Source organism: Octopus bimaculoides, chromosome 16 (genome assembly GCF_046866305.1).
Source record: "Octopus bimaculoides isolate indiv1 chromosome 16, ASM4686630v1, whole genome shotgun sequence".
NCBI classification, from domain to species: domain Eukaryota; kingdom Metazoa; phylum Mollusca; class Cephalopoda; order Octopoda; family Octopodidae; genus Octopus; species Octopus bimaculoides.
This window is the reverse complement of record NC_142943.1, coordinates 45,144,736-45,157,464: the sequence shown is the minus strand read 5'-3', so window position 1 is coordinate 45,157,464 and position 12,729 is coordinate 45,144,736. Positions and strand designations below refer to the sequence as shown.

General features: G+C 38.6%; 1 protein-coding gene across 2 annotated transcripts in view; it reads right to left on the bottom strand.

The window, feature by feature from the left end:
• LOC106868967 (fructose-1,6-bisphosphatase 1) overlaps window positions 1-12,729 on the bottom strand; it is a 32,432-nt gene that overhangs the window by 1,272 nt on the left and 18,431 nt on the right. For both annotated transcript variants that reach the window (XM_014914445.3, XM_014914446.3), the window contains exons 2-6: window positions 9,125-9,287; window positions 6,700-6,792; window positions 4,726-4,866; window positions 2,317-2,454; window positions 615-731 (exon numbers count right to left, since the gene is read on the bottom strand). In XM_014914445.3, the coding sequence (XP_014769931.1) occupies window positions 615-731; window positions 2,317-2,454; window positions 4,726-4,866; window positions 6,700-6,792; window positions 9,125-9,287 (652 nt within the window). The remainder of the gene's footprint in view (window positions 1-614; window positions 732-2,316; window positions 2,455-4,725; window positions 4,867-6,699; window positions 6,793-9,124; window positions 9,288-12,729) is intronic.

Genomic DNA, 12,729 nt, shown 5'->3' with positions numbered 1-12,729 from the left:
TGAATGAAGGAGATTGATGCTGCTGCCCTCGTTCAGCTTCCCACCGTGTTGGCTCATCTGGGGCTCTTGACAGCAGAAGATCCAATTTAGCTTTGAAGAGACCTATGTCCGCACAATGTCGGTCTCTCTTTGGGAGGATACTGAAGAGCTGTGAGCCCTTGAATCCCTGTGCCAGTGACATGTGAAAGGAACCAGTACCAGTGACATGTAAAAGACACCCATGTCAGTAACATATAAAAGACACCTAGTACACTCTGTGGAGTGGTTGGAGTTAGAAAGGGCATCCAGTCATAGAAATCAAACCAATACAGACTGGAGCCTGGCGCAGTTCTCCATCTTACCAATCCCAGTCAAACAGTCTTACCTATACATGTATGGAAAACGAATGCTAAACGATGATGATGGTTGGGGTGTGTGTGTGTGTGTGTGTGTGTGTGTGTGTGTGTGTGTGTGTGTGTGTGTGTGTGTGTGTGTGTGTGTGTGTGTGTGTGTGTGTGTGTGTGTGTGTGTGTGTGTGTGTGTGTGTGTGTGTGTGTGTGTGTGTGTGTGTGTGTGTGTGTGTGTGCATGCATGTTTGTGAGTAACAACGCTTAATAAAAAATCTTATAACAAACCTTTCCGTTAGGAGTCTGTGATGTGGCAGGGTACATGAAGATCCCTCCATAGCACAAGGTTCGGTGTACATCAGCAACCATGGAACCAATGTAGCGGGCACCATAGGGTTTTCCCTCCTGACATAAACAATTCAATAAAACTTAAACATAATAGACATCAACAAAAAGCATCCATATTTTTATTTTAACTCTAGGTCAATTGTCACTGAACAACAACAGTCCCATGATCAACACTATTCCAGCCATGACCATTCCATTTTCTTTTCTTTTTCTAGCTATAGTGTATCCAACACTACATTACCAACATAGCCCTTCTGCTTTTTAAATAGTATGGTTACAAGAGTGAACTGCTGCTATTTTTAGCAAGCCAAGCAACCACATAGAGGGTCTCTTATAGGCTTGCTCAAAATTGTCGCTGTCATAATTGTTATAGTTGTATTTATTAAGCAATAATATCTAATATCAATGTACCAAATGAGTAATATGATCAGCCAATAAGTGGCAGGGACACGGTTCAAGCTTCCGCATCATTTTTAGCCATAAATTGGTATTTTTAATATTGGTTTCAAATTCTGACACAAGGCGAGCAAGTCAGGGTTGTCAATTTATTCAACCCCAGCACTTGAGTGGTATATCATCTTATCTACCCCAAAAAAGATTAACCCCTTTAGCATCCAGATTATTCTGTTAAATGTAATACATATTTATTCACATTGTTTTGAATTAATCATGCATTATCTTGTAGCTTCAAGATTTCAATGATATTTATTTTCAGAATGACATTGTAATATAAATGTGAGAGGCTGGATCTGGCCAGTTTGAATGCAAAAGGGTTAAAGGTAATGTTAACTCCAGTTAGATTTGAACTCAAAAATTTAAAAGGATGAAAATAACATACTCTAATTTATAGAACAAATTCTTCAAAGTTCTAACACACGAACTTTTTCATTATCATAATTCTGTTGCACTGCACTGCCTTTGTTTCACTAAATTTTGAAAATAGAGGAGAATTTCGGAAAATAACTGTCACTATTAAGCTGATGTTTTGAACATAAATTAACATCAACTTTTGATGGAGAGTTTTAATTTAGACCACTTTAAAAGAGGAAGTTTGTATCATAGAACCAGGAACAGTCTCAGGTGTGTTGGTATCAAAAGAGTTACCTGTTAATAATTACACTGTGTAACAAAACTTTTTTTTTTGTCTTTGGTCAAGAAGTGTTATTTCCAATTTGCTTCTTTCTTGAAATCCAAGGAAATGACTACTATTCCCTTCAAACTTTGCTTTTGAGATCAGGATAACAATGTTTTGAAACAGACCTATTTTCTATTAGATTTCAGACAGATTCAGCACTGAGTTTCCGAAACAGAAAATATCTGTATAGCAAATATTCTACTCAAGACCACAGATTTGTTTATCAATTGCTTTACTGTAACCACCCGAGCATGTTCCTTAGTAGCTGACAATATGTGCATCTCTGATCATGAGCAGGAGTAATGTTAGAGCATCATAGCCATGTGCTGAGAAGGAGTCTTTGGCATTTAAATAACAAAAGTAAAGTCTGAAGGAAATATTAGTCATTTTTCTTATTTTCTAGGGGTAAGCAAACAGGAAATAACAGTAGCAACCCAAGGACAAAAATCGTGTTACACATTGTAATTATTCATACTTTGAAGAGTAGCAAAATGGCAAAAACCTTACCTTAGGATACTTCTTGCTCTTTATATACTCTGAGGTAGCCTTGTCCCAATACTGAGCATAACCTTCATTGAGGGAATAGATTTTTCCTCGTGGCTTAATTTTCATATTCCTTTCAGTTAGGAGAAATTCTCCAATTGACTGCCAAAACATAAAACAAAGTTAATTTACAGAAAACTGAAACATCAAAAGGTTAGCTTTGTTTGCTTGATTTTTTTTTTTGTTTCTTTTTTTTTTCATTTTAGTTTGGAGGAAGAGGCTCTGCCCATCACCTTTGAAGTGATTTTGAGACAAAACAAACTGACCCAGTCGACGTTCTTGTTGAAAAATTGCAGACCAACAGTTCCAGCAAAAACATATGTAATTGAAGAATCCTATAGGTTTAATATTCTGGGAAAGAAGGACTGAATATAGGATTTAGGGCAAGCCTTGGTGGGTGGTTACAACATGGGAGATGAGAGGAATGGGAGGGGGTAAAGGAATGGAGGATGGTATGAGGAAGGAGAGGGAAGGCGATGGCAGTAGAAGAGATGAAGAGGAGGGAGACAAAGTGGAGAAAGATGAGGAGGAGGGAGATGAAGAGAAGAGGGATGAAGAGGAGAGACAAAGAGAGGAAGAGGAAAGAGACAAAGAGAAAGAGGAGGCAGTGGAAGAGGAAGAAGGGAGGAAGGAAAAGAGAAGGCTAGGAAGATAAGGGAAAAAGAAGAGGAGAAAGGAAGATAAGGGAAAAAGAAGAGGAGAAAGGAAAATAAGAAGAAAAGGAAGAGTGACAGGGGAAGGGGAGTTTAGAGTGCCTGAACAGGCAGCCAATGGCCCAGTGGTTAGGACAGCGGACTCACGGTCGGAGGATTGCGGTTTCGATTCCCAGACCGGGCATTGTGAGTATTTATTGAGTGAAAACACCTAAGCTCCACGAGGCTCTGGCAGGGGGTAGTGGCGACACCTGTTGTACTCTTTCGCCCCAACTTTCTCTCACTCTTTCTTCCTGTTTCTTGAGTAATGCTGCGATGGACTGGCGTCCCGTCCAGCTGGGGGAACACATACGCCATGGAAACCGGGCCCATGAGTCTGGCTAGGCTTTGAAAGGGCGACGAACGAGATATATACATATATATATGTGTGTGTGTCTGTAATATATATGCATTATATAGGTTGGCATGAGGAAGGGCAAACAGCCATAGAAACCAAGCCAAAATAGACTGGAGCCCAGTGCAGCTCTCCACCTTACCAGTTCCAGTCAAACAGTCTTATCCATGCCAGTATGGAAAATGGATGCTATATGATGATGAGGACGATGATGATGTAATAATTAAATTATATATTATGCACTTTATTGTGTCTTGTTATGCACATGATCCCCAGCGTTGCATGAAACCAGTCCATGGTGCAAAAGAGTCGAGGACCTCTGTTGGAGAGTGTTAATAGTTGTTAAGGGAGGGATAAAGTATTTTCTAACTCTAAAGAGGAATGACAGTCTTTGTGATACAATCATTGCTACATTGAGAATGTGTGTTTACTGAGAGGGATCATTGGTGATGGTGAGATGTAGCATTATAAGTGATAGCCAAGGGTTTTAATTTATACTTGGTTTATGTTTGGAGGGGAAGAGGTGATGCAAATAAAGTTTTCTTGGAATATGCCATGATCGAAAGAAGAAGACTAGTTGTGTTCTCACTGGAGGATGCTTGTAAAGATTTTGTTCGTTGAGTCAGTGAGACAGAGAGAGCGAGAGAGAGAGAGAAAGAGAGAAAGTGTGTGTGTGTGTGTGTGTGTATGGATGGGTATTTACACACATATTATCATAATCATCATCATTGCGATGGCCACTTTTCCATGCTTGCATGGTTAAGTTGGAATTCATTGAGGCAAACTTTCTACAACCAGATGCCCTTCCTGTTGCCAACTCTCATCATCATTTACAACTACCACATGATATCAAGACAAGGGTACATACATACATGTGTGTATGTGAGAGAGAGAGAGAGAGAGAGAGACAGGACAAACTTCTTTCAGTTTTTATTGACCAAATCTGCTCACAAAGCTTTGGTCAGCCCAAGGCTATAATAGAACTTGCCCAGCTGCTACACAGTGGGACTGAACCTAAAACCACATGATTGGGATGCAAGGTTCTTAACCACACAGCTAATGCAGGTCACTAACTGTGTTACTGCTAATGACTTTATAAGCTGCAATAATGTTCCACAGTTGATTTACTCAAGATGAGAGATAAACTGTGCAACATCTTAACAATATATTTATGAAATTAATTGTTACATAACAAATATAGTAGATCTTTAAAGATAATTAACTTTATTTTTGTAGGTGTATGAGCTCATCAAAGAAAGTACAGTGCCCATGACATTTGAAGAACCTCAAAGGGAATAATATAGAAAACAAAAAAATAAAACTTACAGGGTCCAACATGAATCCATTTACCTCTTGACCAGTGGATAGAACAACCATAGTAGCACTGCCATAAAGGGCATATCCACCGGCAACCAAGTCTCGGCCAGGTTGCAGGGCATCTTTCTCAGTAGCAGGGCCTGAAGACAACTGGATGAAAAAGAGAATTAAGGGAATTAATTAACTAATTAGATTTGTTATTTATTTAATCATTCACTCATAAAATAGTTCCTAATTTTGGCACAAGACCAGCCATTTTCAGAAAAGGGGTTAATCAAAACCATCGACCCAGTACTTACCTGGTGCTTTATTTGATGAAAAGCAAATGACCTTGGCAGAATTTGAACTCAGAATATAAAGAGCTGGAATAAATACCACAAGGTATTTTTTTTCCAATTGTCTAACAATTCTGCCAGCTCACAACCATGTTCTCTAACATTGGCACAAGTCCTCAAATTTTAGTCACTGGGTGTACAGGGGTTTAAATTGATACTTAGCACCTGAATGGTATTTATTTTACTGACCCAAGGAAAGAGGAAAGGCACAGTGGGATTCAGAGGGATTTGAATTTGTCTCCTTCATTGGACACGAAACTCAGCTTGCGAAGACTTATTGGGGCAAGCAAAAGCGAAATCGGGATAGCACCTGTGCCCAGCGTTGCCTTTCTGGCACTTGTGCCTGTGACATGTGTAAGGATTTTCGAGCGAGATCATTGCCAGTGCCCCTGGACTGGCTCTTGTGCGGGTGACACATAAAATACACCATTTTGAGCGTGGCCGTTGCCAGTACCGCCTGACTGGCCTTCGTGCGGGTGACACGTAAAAGCACCCACTACACTCCCTGAGTAGTTGGCGTTAGGAAGGGCATCCAGCTGTAGAAACTCTGCCAAATCAGATTGGAGCCTGGTGTTGCCATCCGGTTTCACCAGTCCTCAGTCAAATCGTCCAACCCATGCTAGCATGGAAAGCGGACGTTAAACGATGATGATGATGATGATGATGATGATGATGATGATGATGTACCTAAGTATTGCAGCAAAGCATTCCTGCATAGATCCACCTTTAATAAGATGAGGTTAAGATGATCTATAACAAAATGTGTGAGGAATATCCTCATCATCATCATCGTCACCATTATCATCATTTAATATCTGTTTTCTATGCTGGCATGAGTTGGAAGGTTTGACAGGAGCTGGGGCCAGCTGAAAAGCTGCCTAGGCTCCATGTCTGTTTTGGGATGGTTTCTATGGCTGGATACCTTTCCTCATGTGAACCACTTTACAAAAGTGTACTGGGTACTTTTATGCAGCACTAGCATGGGTGCTTTTACATGGAACCAGCACCCATGAGCTCACAAGATTAGGATTGCTCAGCTGAAGAGAAATGTAGGGGATATGCCTGTATGCAAGGACAACCACATTTTTACTTAGCTTGATGTGCATTCTCAAGCACAACAAACTACCAGAAGTTTTGGGCCCTTGTCATCCCCACTCTAAAGACCAATGGCTGAAGGTACTTTCTCACCACTTCATCCCATATCTTCCTAGGTCTACCCTTCCACATGTTCTCTCTTCAATTAGAAATCAGCACTTCTTGATGCAGCTCTCCTTAACCATACACAAGCTCTCTTCATCCATATAACTGTTATGTATAATATATACATTAGACTGCAACCATGCAGGGGCACTGCCTTGAAGAATTGTAGTTGAATTAACCCCAGTAATTATTTTTTTTCTAAGGCCACTACTTATTCCATTGGTTATATTCGTCAAACTGCTAAGTTAGAGGGATGTAAACATACTATCACCAGTTGTAATGGTGACCTTTTTTGGTGGGGGCAAATTTTCTGAAATAAATGACACTACTACTATCACGCATGTCAATATAAGGAGATATAAACACATGCACCTATAAATACAGACAGAGAGACAGACAGATAAAGATATGCAGTATATGTTTGAGGATAACTGTAGAAGTAACTCACCTTTCGATAAATTCCAAAAATGGATCCTATAGAAACCAAACAATCAATATTTGAAGAACCATCCAAAGGATCAAAGCAGACGATATATTTTCCCTAGAAAATATCAGAAACAAACAAAACATCATTAACCACAATATTGCTTCAGCTTATTTTGTATCAACTAACTCACTATTTTAGAGTAAGTTAAACAGGAAGTGGTAGCAGTTAAGCCTTTCCCAGAGCAGTATCTTATTTTATATCACATTTTATGAACATGTCATTGGTTAAGCAATGGTTCTCAACCATTTTTTTTTTTTATCTAAGGACCCCTTTGATTACAATTTTATTCTGGTGGACCCCACAAACCATTCAATGTTCAAAAACTAGTTTTATAGATACTTCTTTCAAAACTCCTAGTTTGATTTTCACATATTGTGTAGTTTGAACAATGTAAAATGTTAGAAAAAGAAACCTAATGTTTCTTGCAATAAATATATCTATAGCAAAATGGGAGTGGTGATGATGACAGTGATAGTGATGGTGATGATGGTGATGATAGTGATGATGGTGATGATGATATTGTTGTTGTTGTTGCTACTGTTGTTTAGTGTAATGTGGTACAATTTCAGCAAATTTACTGTTTCTTCATCAAAACTTATGGCAAATATCAAGTCCAGTTTCACTTTTAACTTCTTGTACAACCACTGTACAGCATGAAGTTGCATCAGACAACCAGTCCCAAAACATGATATAACAAGAATTGTGCTAACTTTATTGACATTCATTTTGAAATATGTAAGTCTTTAATGTAAAGGAAAAAATTCTATTCTCCTCCTCTTTCAATCATTTCCATTCTGTAACATTATCCTTTCAGGACTAGGTTGAACCTCCACAGGATTTGAACTTAGATCTAGGAACTAAACAACACAAGGTATTTTCTTTGCAACTCTGATTCTACCAATTACCACAAGCCAACACGTGTGTATCTATATGGTGATATGAACTGCAAGGAATAGCAGCCAAGGGCCTTCAAATTACACTCTACTTACTTAAATGGACATGTTGGAGAAAGTAACCCTTGATTCTGACTACATAAGGAAAAGATGAGATTGATCATGGCTGGAATGTCTGCTTGCTCAATTTAGGGCTGATCTGGGGTTAAACATCATCATCACAACCACCATAACTATAATAATTTTTAACATAGAAGGTCAGAAAACTGCAGGGAAGGGACAACTGATTAAATCAATCTTAACTGGTACTTTATTTTACTGATCTCAGAAGGATGAAAGACAAAATCAAGGTTCGTGGAATGCAGGTTATTTTGTCTGGCATTCTATAAGTTCCGTCAATCTGTCACCCCTCCATTTTAATAAGAGTAATACATATTTAACACTGTTTGACAGACCAGACCAGGGTAGGGATGAAGGAAAGAATTTATTTCTAGAAGTGTGTAACAATAATAATAATAATTAATTCTTTTTATTGGCTAATATAAATCAAAACATTAAAGGACAATACAAGACGAACAATAAAAATAATAATAATGCCTTCTACTAAAGGCACAAGGCCTGAAATTTTGGGGGAGGAGACTAGTTGATTACATTGACCCCAGTGTTTCACTGGTACATAATTATCAACCCCAAAAGGATGAAAGGCAAAGTCAACCTCAGCAGAATTTGAACTCAGAACATGAAATGAACTCAGAATGGATGAAAGGCTGCTAAACATTTTCCCCAGCATGCTTATGATTCTGCCAGCTTGCTACCATAATAATAATAATAATAATGATACACTCTAAGTTGTGACAACACGATGAGGTAACAAAAGTGCTACATTGAAAACTACATGAAATGAGCACAGAATGATGAAATGTCGCTAAGCATTTTGCTAATCAGGCTAACGATTCTACCAGCTCACTGCTTTCTTTCTACTACAAACACAAGGCCTGAAATTTTGTGTGAGGGGACTAGTCAATTACATTGACTCCAGTAATCAATTGCTGCTTATTTTATTGACCCCAAAAGGATGAAAGGCAAAGCTGACCTTGGCAGAATTTGAAATCAGACTGTAAAGACAAATGAAAAGCATACTAACAATTCTACAAGCTTGCTGTCTTAATAGTAATAATAAAGATCACCAGGATGTGGCAGCTGCAAGAGTCAAAGCATTGAGTTCGATACTCATCAGAGCATTGAGTTCGATACTACCCAACCTGAAGAAGAGTCTGGACACTTTAGAAATATCCTGCAATCTTGGTGTGTTGCAAAAATCAGTTTCATTTGGAACTGCATGCATACTACATAAAATGTTGTCTGTCTGAGGGCCTTGTTATGACTTGACAGACAGCACAAATCCCTGCTACACACTATATTTTCAATCTACATCACAGTATTGAATACTGTGTGATGTCTTCAATAATAATAATACCAAACTGAATCCTCACTTGGTTTTCGATTTCAACCTCAATAGCTTTCTCATTCTCTTCACTAACCATCAGGGCGGTCGTGAACGAAGATTTGAGCATGTTGATGAAAAGGTCATTGGACAGAATGTCCAACTTCTTGACCTCATCTCCAGACACATTGGAACCACCAGCAACACCAAATCTGAAAGGAGACAAAGCAACAGAGATAAAAACAACAAACAATACACTTCTGATAAACTTTTTCTAAATACATGATACACTCTGAGTAACAGTTCAGCCCATCCACAAAACGTTATTATTGACGATATGATAAAGCATCAGGTAAAGTGGCAAAAGGTGGAAGAAATGGTTAGTGGATAGTGTACCGATACAAACACAAAATCAGCCTCGTGTACAGCCTCACCTGACCAAATCAGAAACAGGTACCAACTAGATCACCTGAAAATGTTACATAAGATACAATCAGCTAAAGAGGGAGCCTCTACGTGGTCCGTTAGAAATAACAGCTAAATCCACATTAAAATTTACCTTAATATCTTAAAAAAAAAAAATAAAGAGCAGTTGAACAATGTAGTCCTAGATAACAAATGACAGGATGATCGTAGCTAGAGAATCTCTGATCGTGTCTTCTCAATCAAAGCTGACCAGGGGTTAAACAACAAGAACCCAAGTTAAACTAATTCAATGATGGAACCCCTACATAGTTGTTAGGCCTACCAGAAACAGCACCCAAATATCCCTCTAATCATACCATATTTTACCAACATTAGTAAGACTGTTTCACTAATGAGTTCTAATAATACATGTCTAGAACTGTTTCCTATAACTTGGAAAAGATCGGATTTCTTCCATACACTTAATTGCTATCGTTTTATTCCTAATTACTTTTATTACCCATTTCTTGGCTTTAAATTATTTTAGAAGAACAGAAGAAATTAATTTTTTAATTTCTTTCTTATTGCAGTAGAAAGTCAGAATACCAGCAGATGGAGATGAGCATAGAGAGAAAGAGAGAGAAGAGAGACAGAGAAAAGAATACACAAGGAAAAAGTAGAAAGTGGGAATATATGGAAAACGTGATGAGACAGAGAGAAAGTGAAGCATGCAGTGAAAGAGAGATGAAGGGAGAAATAGAGAGAGAAAGAGAAACAAACATACACACACACATATATATATATATATATATATATATATATATATATATATATATATATATAAATGAAGCGTACACAGAGAAAGCGCGAGAGAAAGGGGGAGCGAGACATATGTACGTACACGTGCGCGCGCGTACTGAGTGTGATGGCGAGGAGATGGTACCATAAACAATAAAAGCGATGAGGGTATAAAATTTCATGCTGATGAGTCAGTGAAGAGACAGAACAAGATGTGCGTGGGGGGGGGGGTAATTCAACAACAAGAATATGGAGTGTTTTGGAGAAATGGTTGATAATTCCATTATGATAGGTGTGCGAGACAATTATTTGCGATAAAGCCCAGGTAGAAGCTCTGTGGCGGATATTACGCAATATAAAAGATTCTAGAAGCATCAGGGGCGGGATGTAGTGAGAGTTATGGGCTTGTACTTAGCTGTGGTCTTAAGATTTTAAAGAGAGTGTGTGCGTATATGCGTTTGCATGTATGTGCTTATATGTATATGTATGAATGTATGTGTGTACATTAGTGTATATGAGTGAATGCGTGTGCTTGCGTGTATGTAAGCATGCGTGCATATTTGTGCTTGTATGCGTGTATATGTATATGTGTAAGCGTTTATGTGTGTATATAGTACGTGTGTGTATGCAATATGTTCGCACGCATCCATGTATGGTTAAAGGTTTAATATGATAAGGCCAAAATAACTTCTTTTTTTAATTTAACTGCAAGTATAACCATAATGGAAAGAAAAGTCATTAACGTTGAACCAGCATGGCCACAAACCGTAGCAAAATAAATAGAGAAAACAATGTTTAAGAAAATCTCTCTCAAAGAGAGCAAGGGAGAGAACTCCCAAAATCGTGCGCGTGTGTGTTTGCATGGATGTGTGTGTGTGTGTGTGTGTGTGTGGTTGTATGTGTGTACAGGTGTGTGCATGTAAGTGTATGTGCTTGTAAGTGTGTGTGCATTATGTGCTTGTGCGTGCGTGCATGCGCACGGATGCATGTATAAACGTGTCTCCATGCGTGAGTGTGCGATAGTTGTTCCAAACATAACCATCATGTGTTATTCAAACAATATCTATGCCCACGTTCTTCAATGTATTGAGTCCTACCTAAAATACCTTTAGTTATTTTGAGATGTTAAGGCGATAAAATAAGAGAGATTTAGCTACTCTTTCTAGACTTCCTGTTGGTTCCTAACAAGTGTTGGCTTTTGTAATAGTTAATTGTAGTCAATGAGTTTATTGGGATTAAATTAACACTTATTGAAATAATGTATCCGATATCGTAAAATTTTTGAATGTAATAACTGTTAATTTGGAAGAACATCCAGCTGTAGAAACCATGCCAAAGCAGACAATGGAAAACGCTAAAGTTCTCTGACCCGTCGGATCCTATCAAACCGTCCGACCCATGCAAGCATGGAAGACGACGCAAAAAAAGACGATGATGACGACGACGACGACGACGACGATAGTTATAAATATTCACGTTTGTCTGACGATTGGTTACGTATAAGTTTGGATAAGTCTTTAACTCAGAAGTCCCATTCTTCTTCTTCTTCTACACACACAGAGTCATTTTCATGAGTAAAAAAAAGAATGCACAGTACGTTAATAACCGAATTGTTAAAAGACTCCGACTAAATACATTAATTCCGTACTGTTTATTTACGGCTCTTTACATTCTGAGTTCAAATCATGCACATGTCAACTCTACTTCCTATGTCCTGTAGACGCTTAATATCTCTGTAATGCATCTTGGATGGGAAATGAATTACAGGTTGCAAGACGCAACGAAAATTTTAGAAAAATAAATGAGTGGAAATCGAACCGGTGCGTGTGTTAAGTAATAAGGCACTAAAAGAGAAGGACTCTCCCTAGGCACAATAAAATTACACAGATATGTATTTGATATAAAGGACCTAATACGGCACGAGGACTTATTCTAGTGACACCGTTGGTTATTTAACCTGAAGTTTGTTATTAAACAGTATTTGAAGACATAAAATGATGTACATTTTCCCCATCCAAAAAATGTCTGTACTACTAAAGCAGCGCGGACCCGAACGCGCAGTCGCGCGTCCGCGCTAACTAGTCGTGAATGGTCGATTCTAACCCTAACCCTAAACACATATTCATTTGCACACGCGGGTTAGGGTTAGGGTCGACCACTCAAGACAAGCTAGCGCGTACGCGCGACTGCGCGTTCGGGTCCGCGCTGCTTTAGTCTCCAAAAAAGCCTCTCTCTGGATCCTATTTTCAAAGCTGGGCCTCCTATAAGATTTGATGCACTAAAAACTTTGTCCTGAAATTAGGGTGCATCTAATATGCTCATGCGTCTTTTAAGCCATCCAGCACTGTAATTCCATTCGCAACTTGGTTGCATTATATGGATATAAATCAACCGAGTACTACTTTAGGGCTTCTTTATTTTATTAGTAGCCTAATAGAGCAGATCTATGAT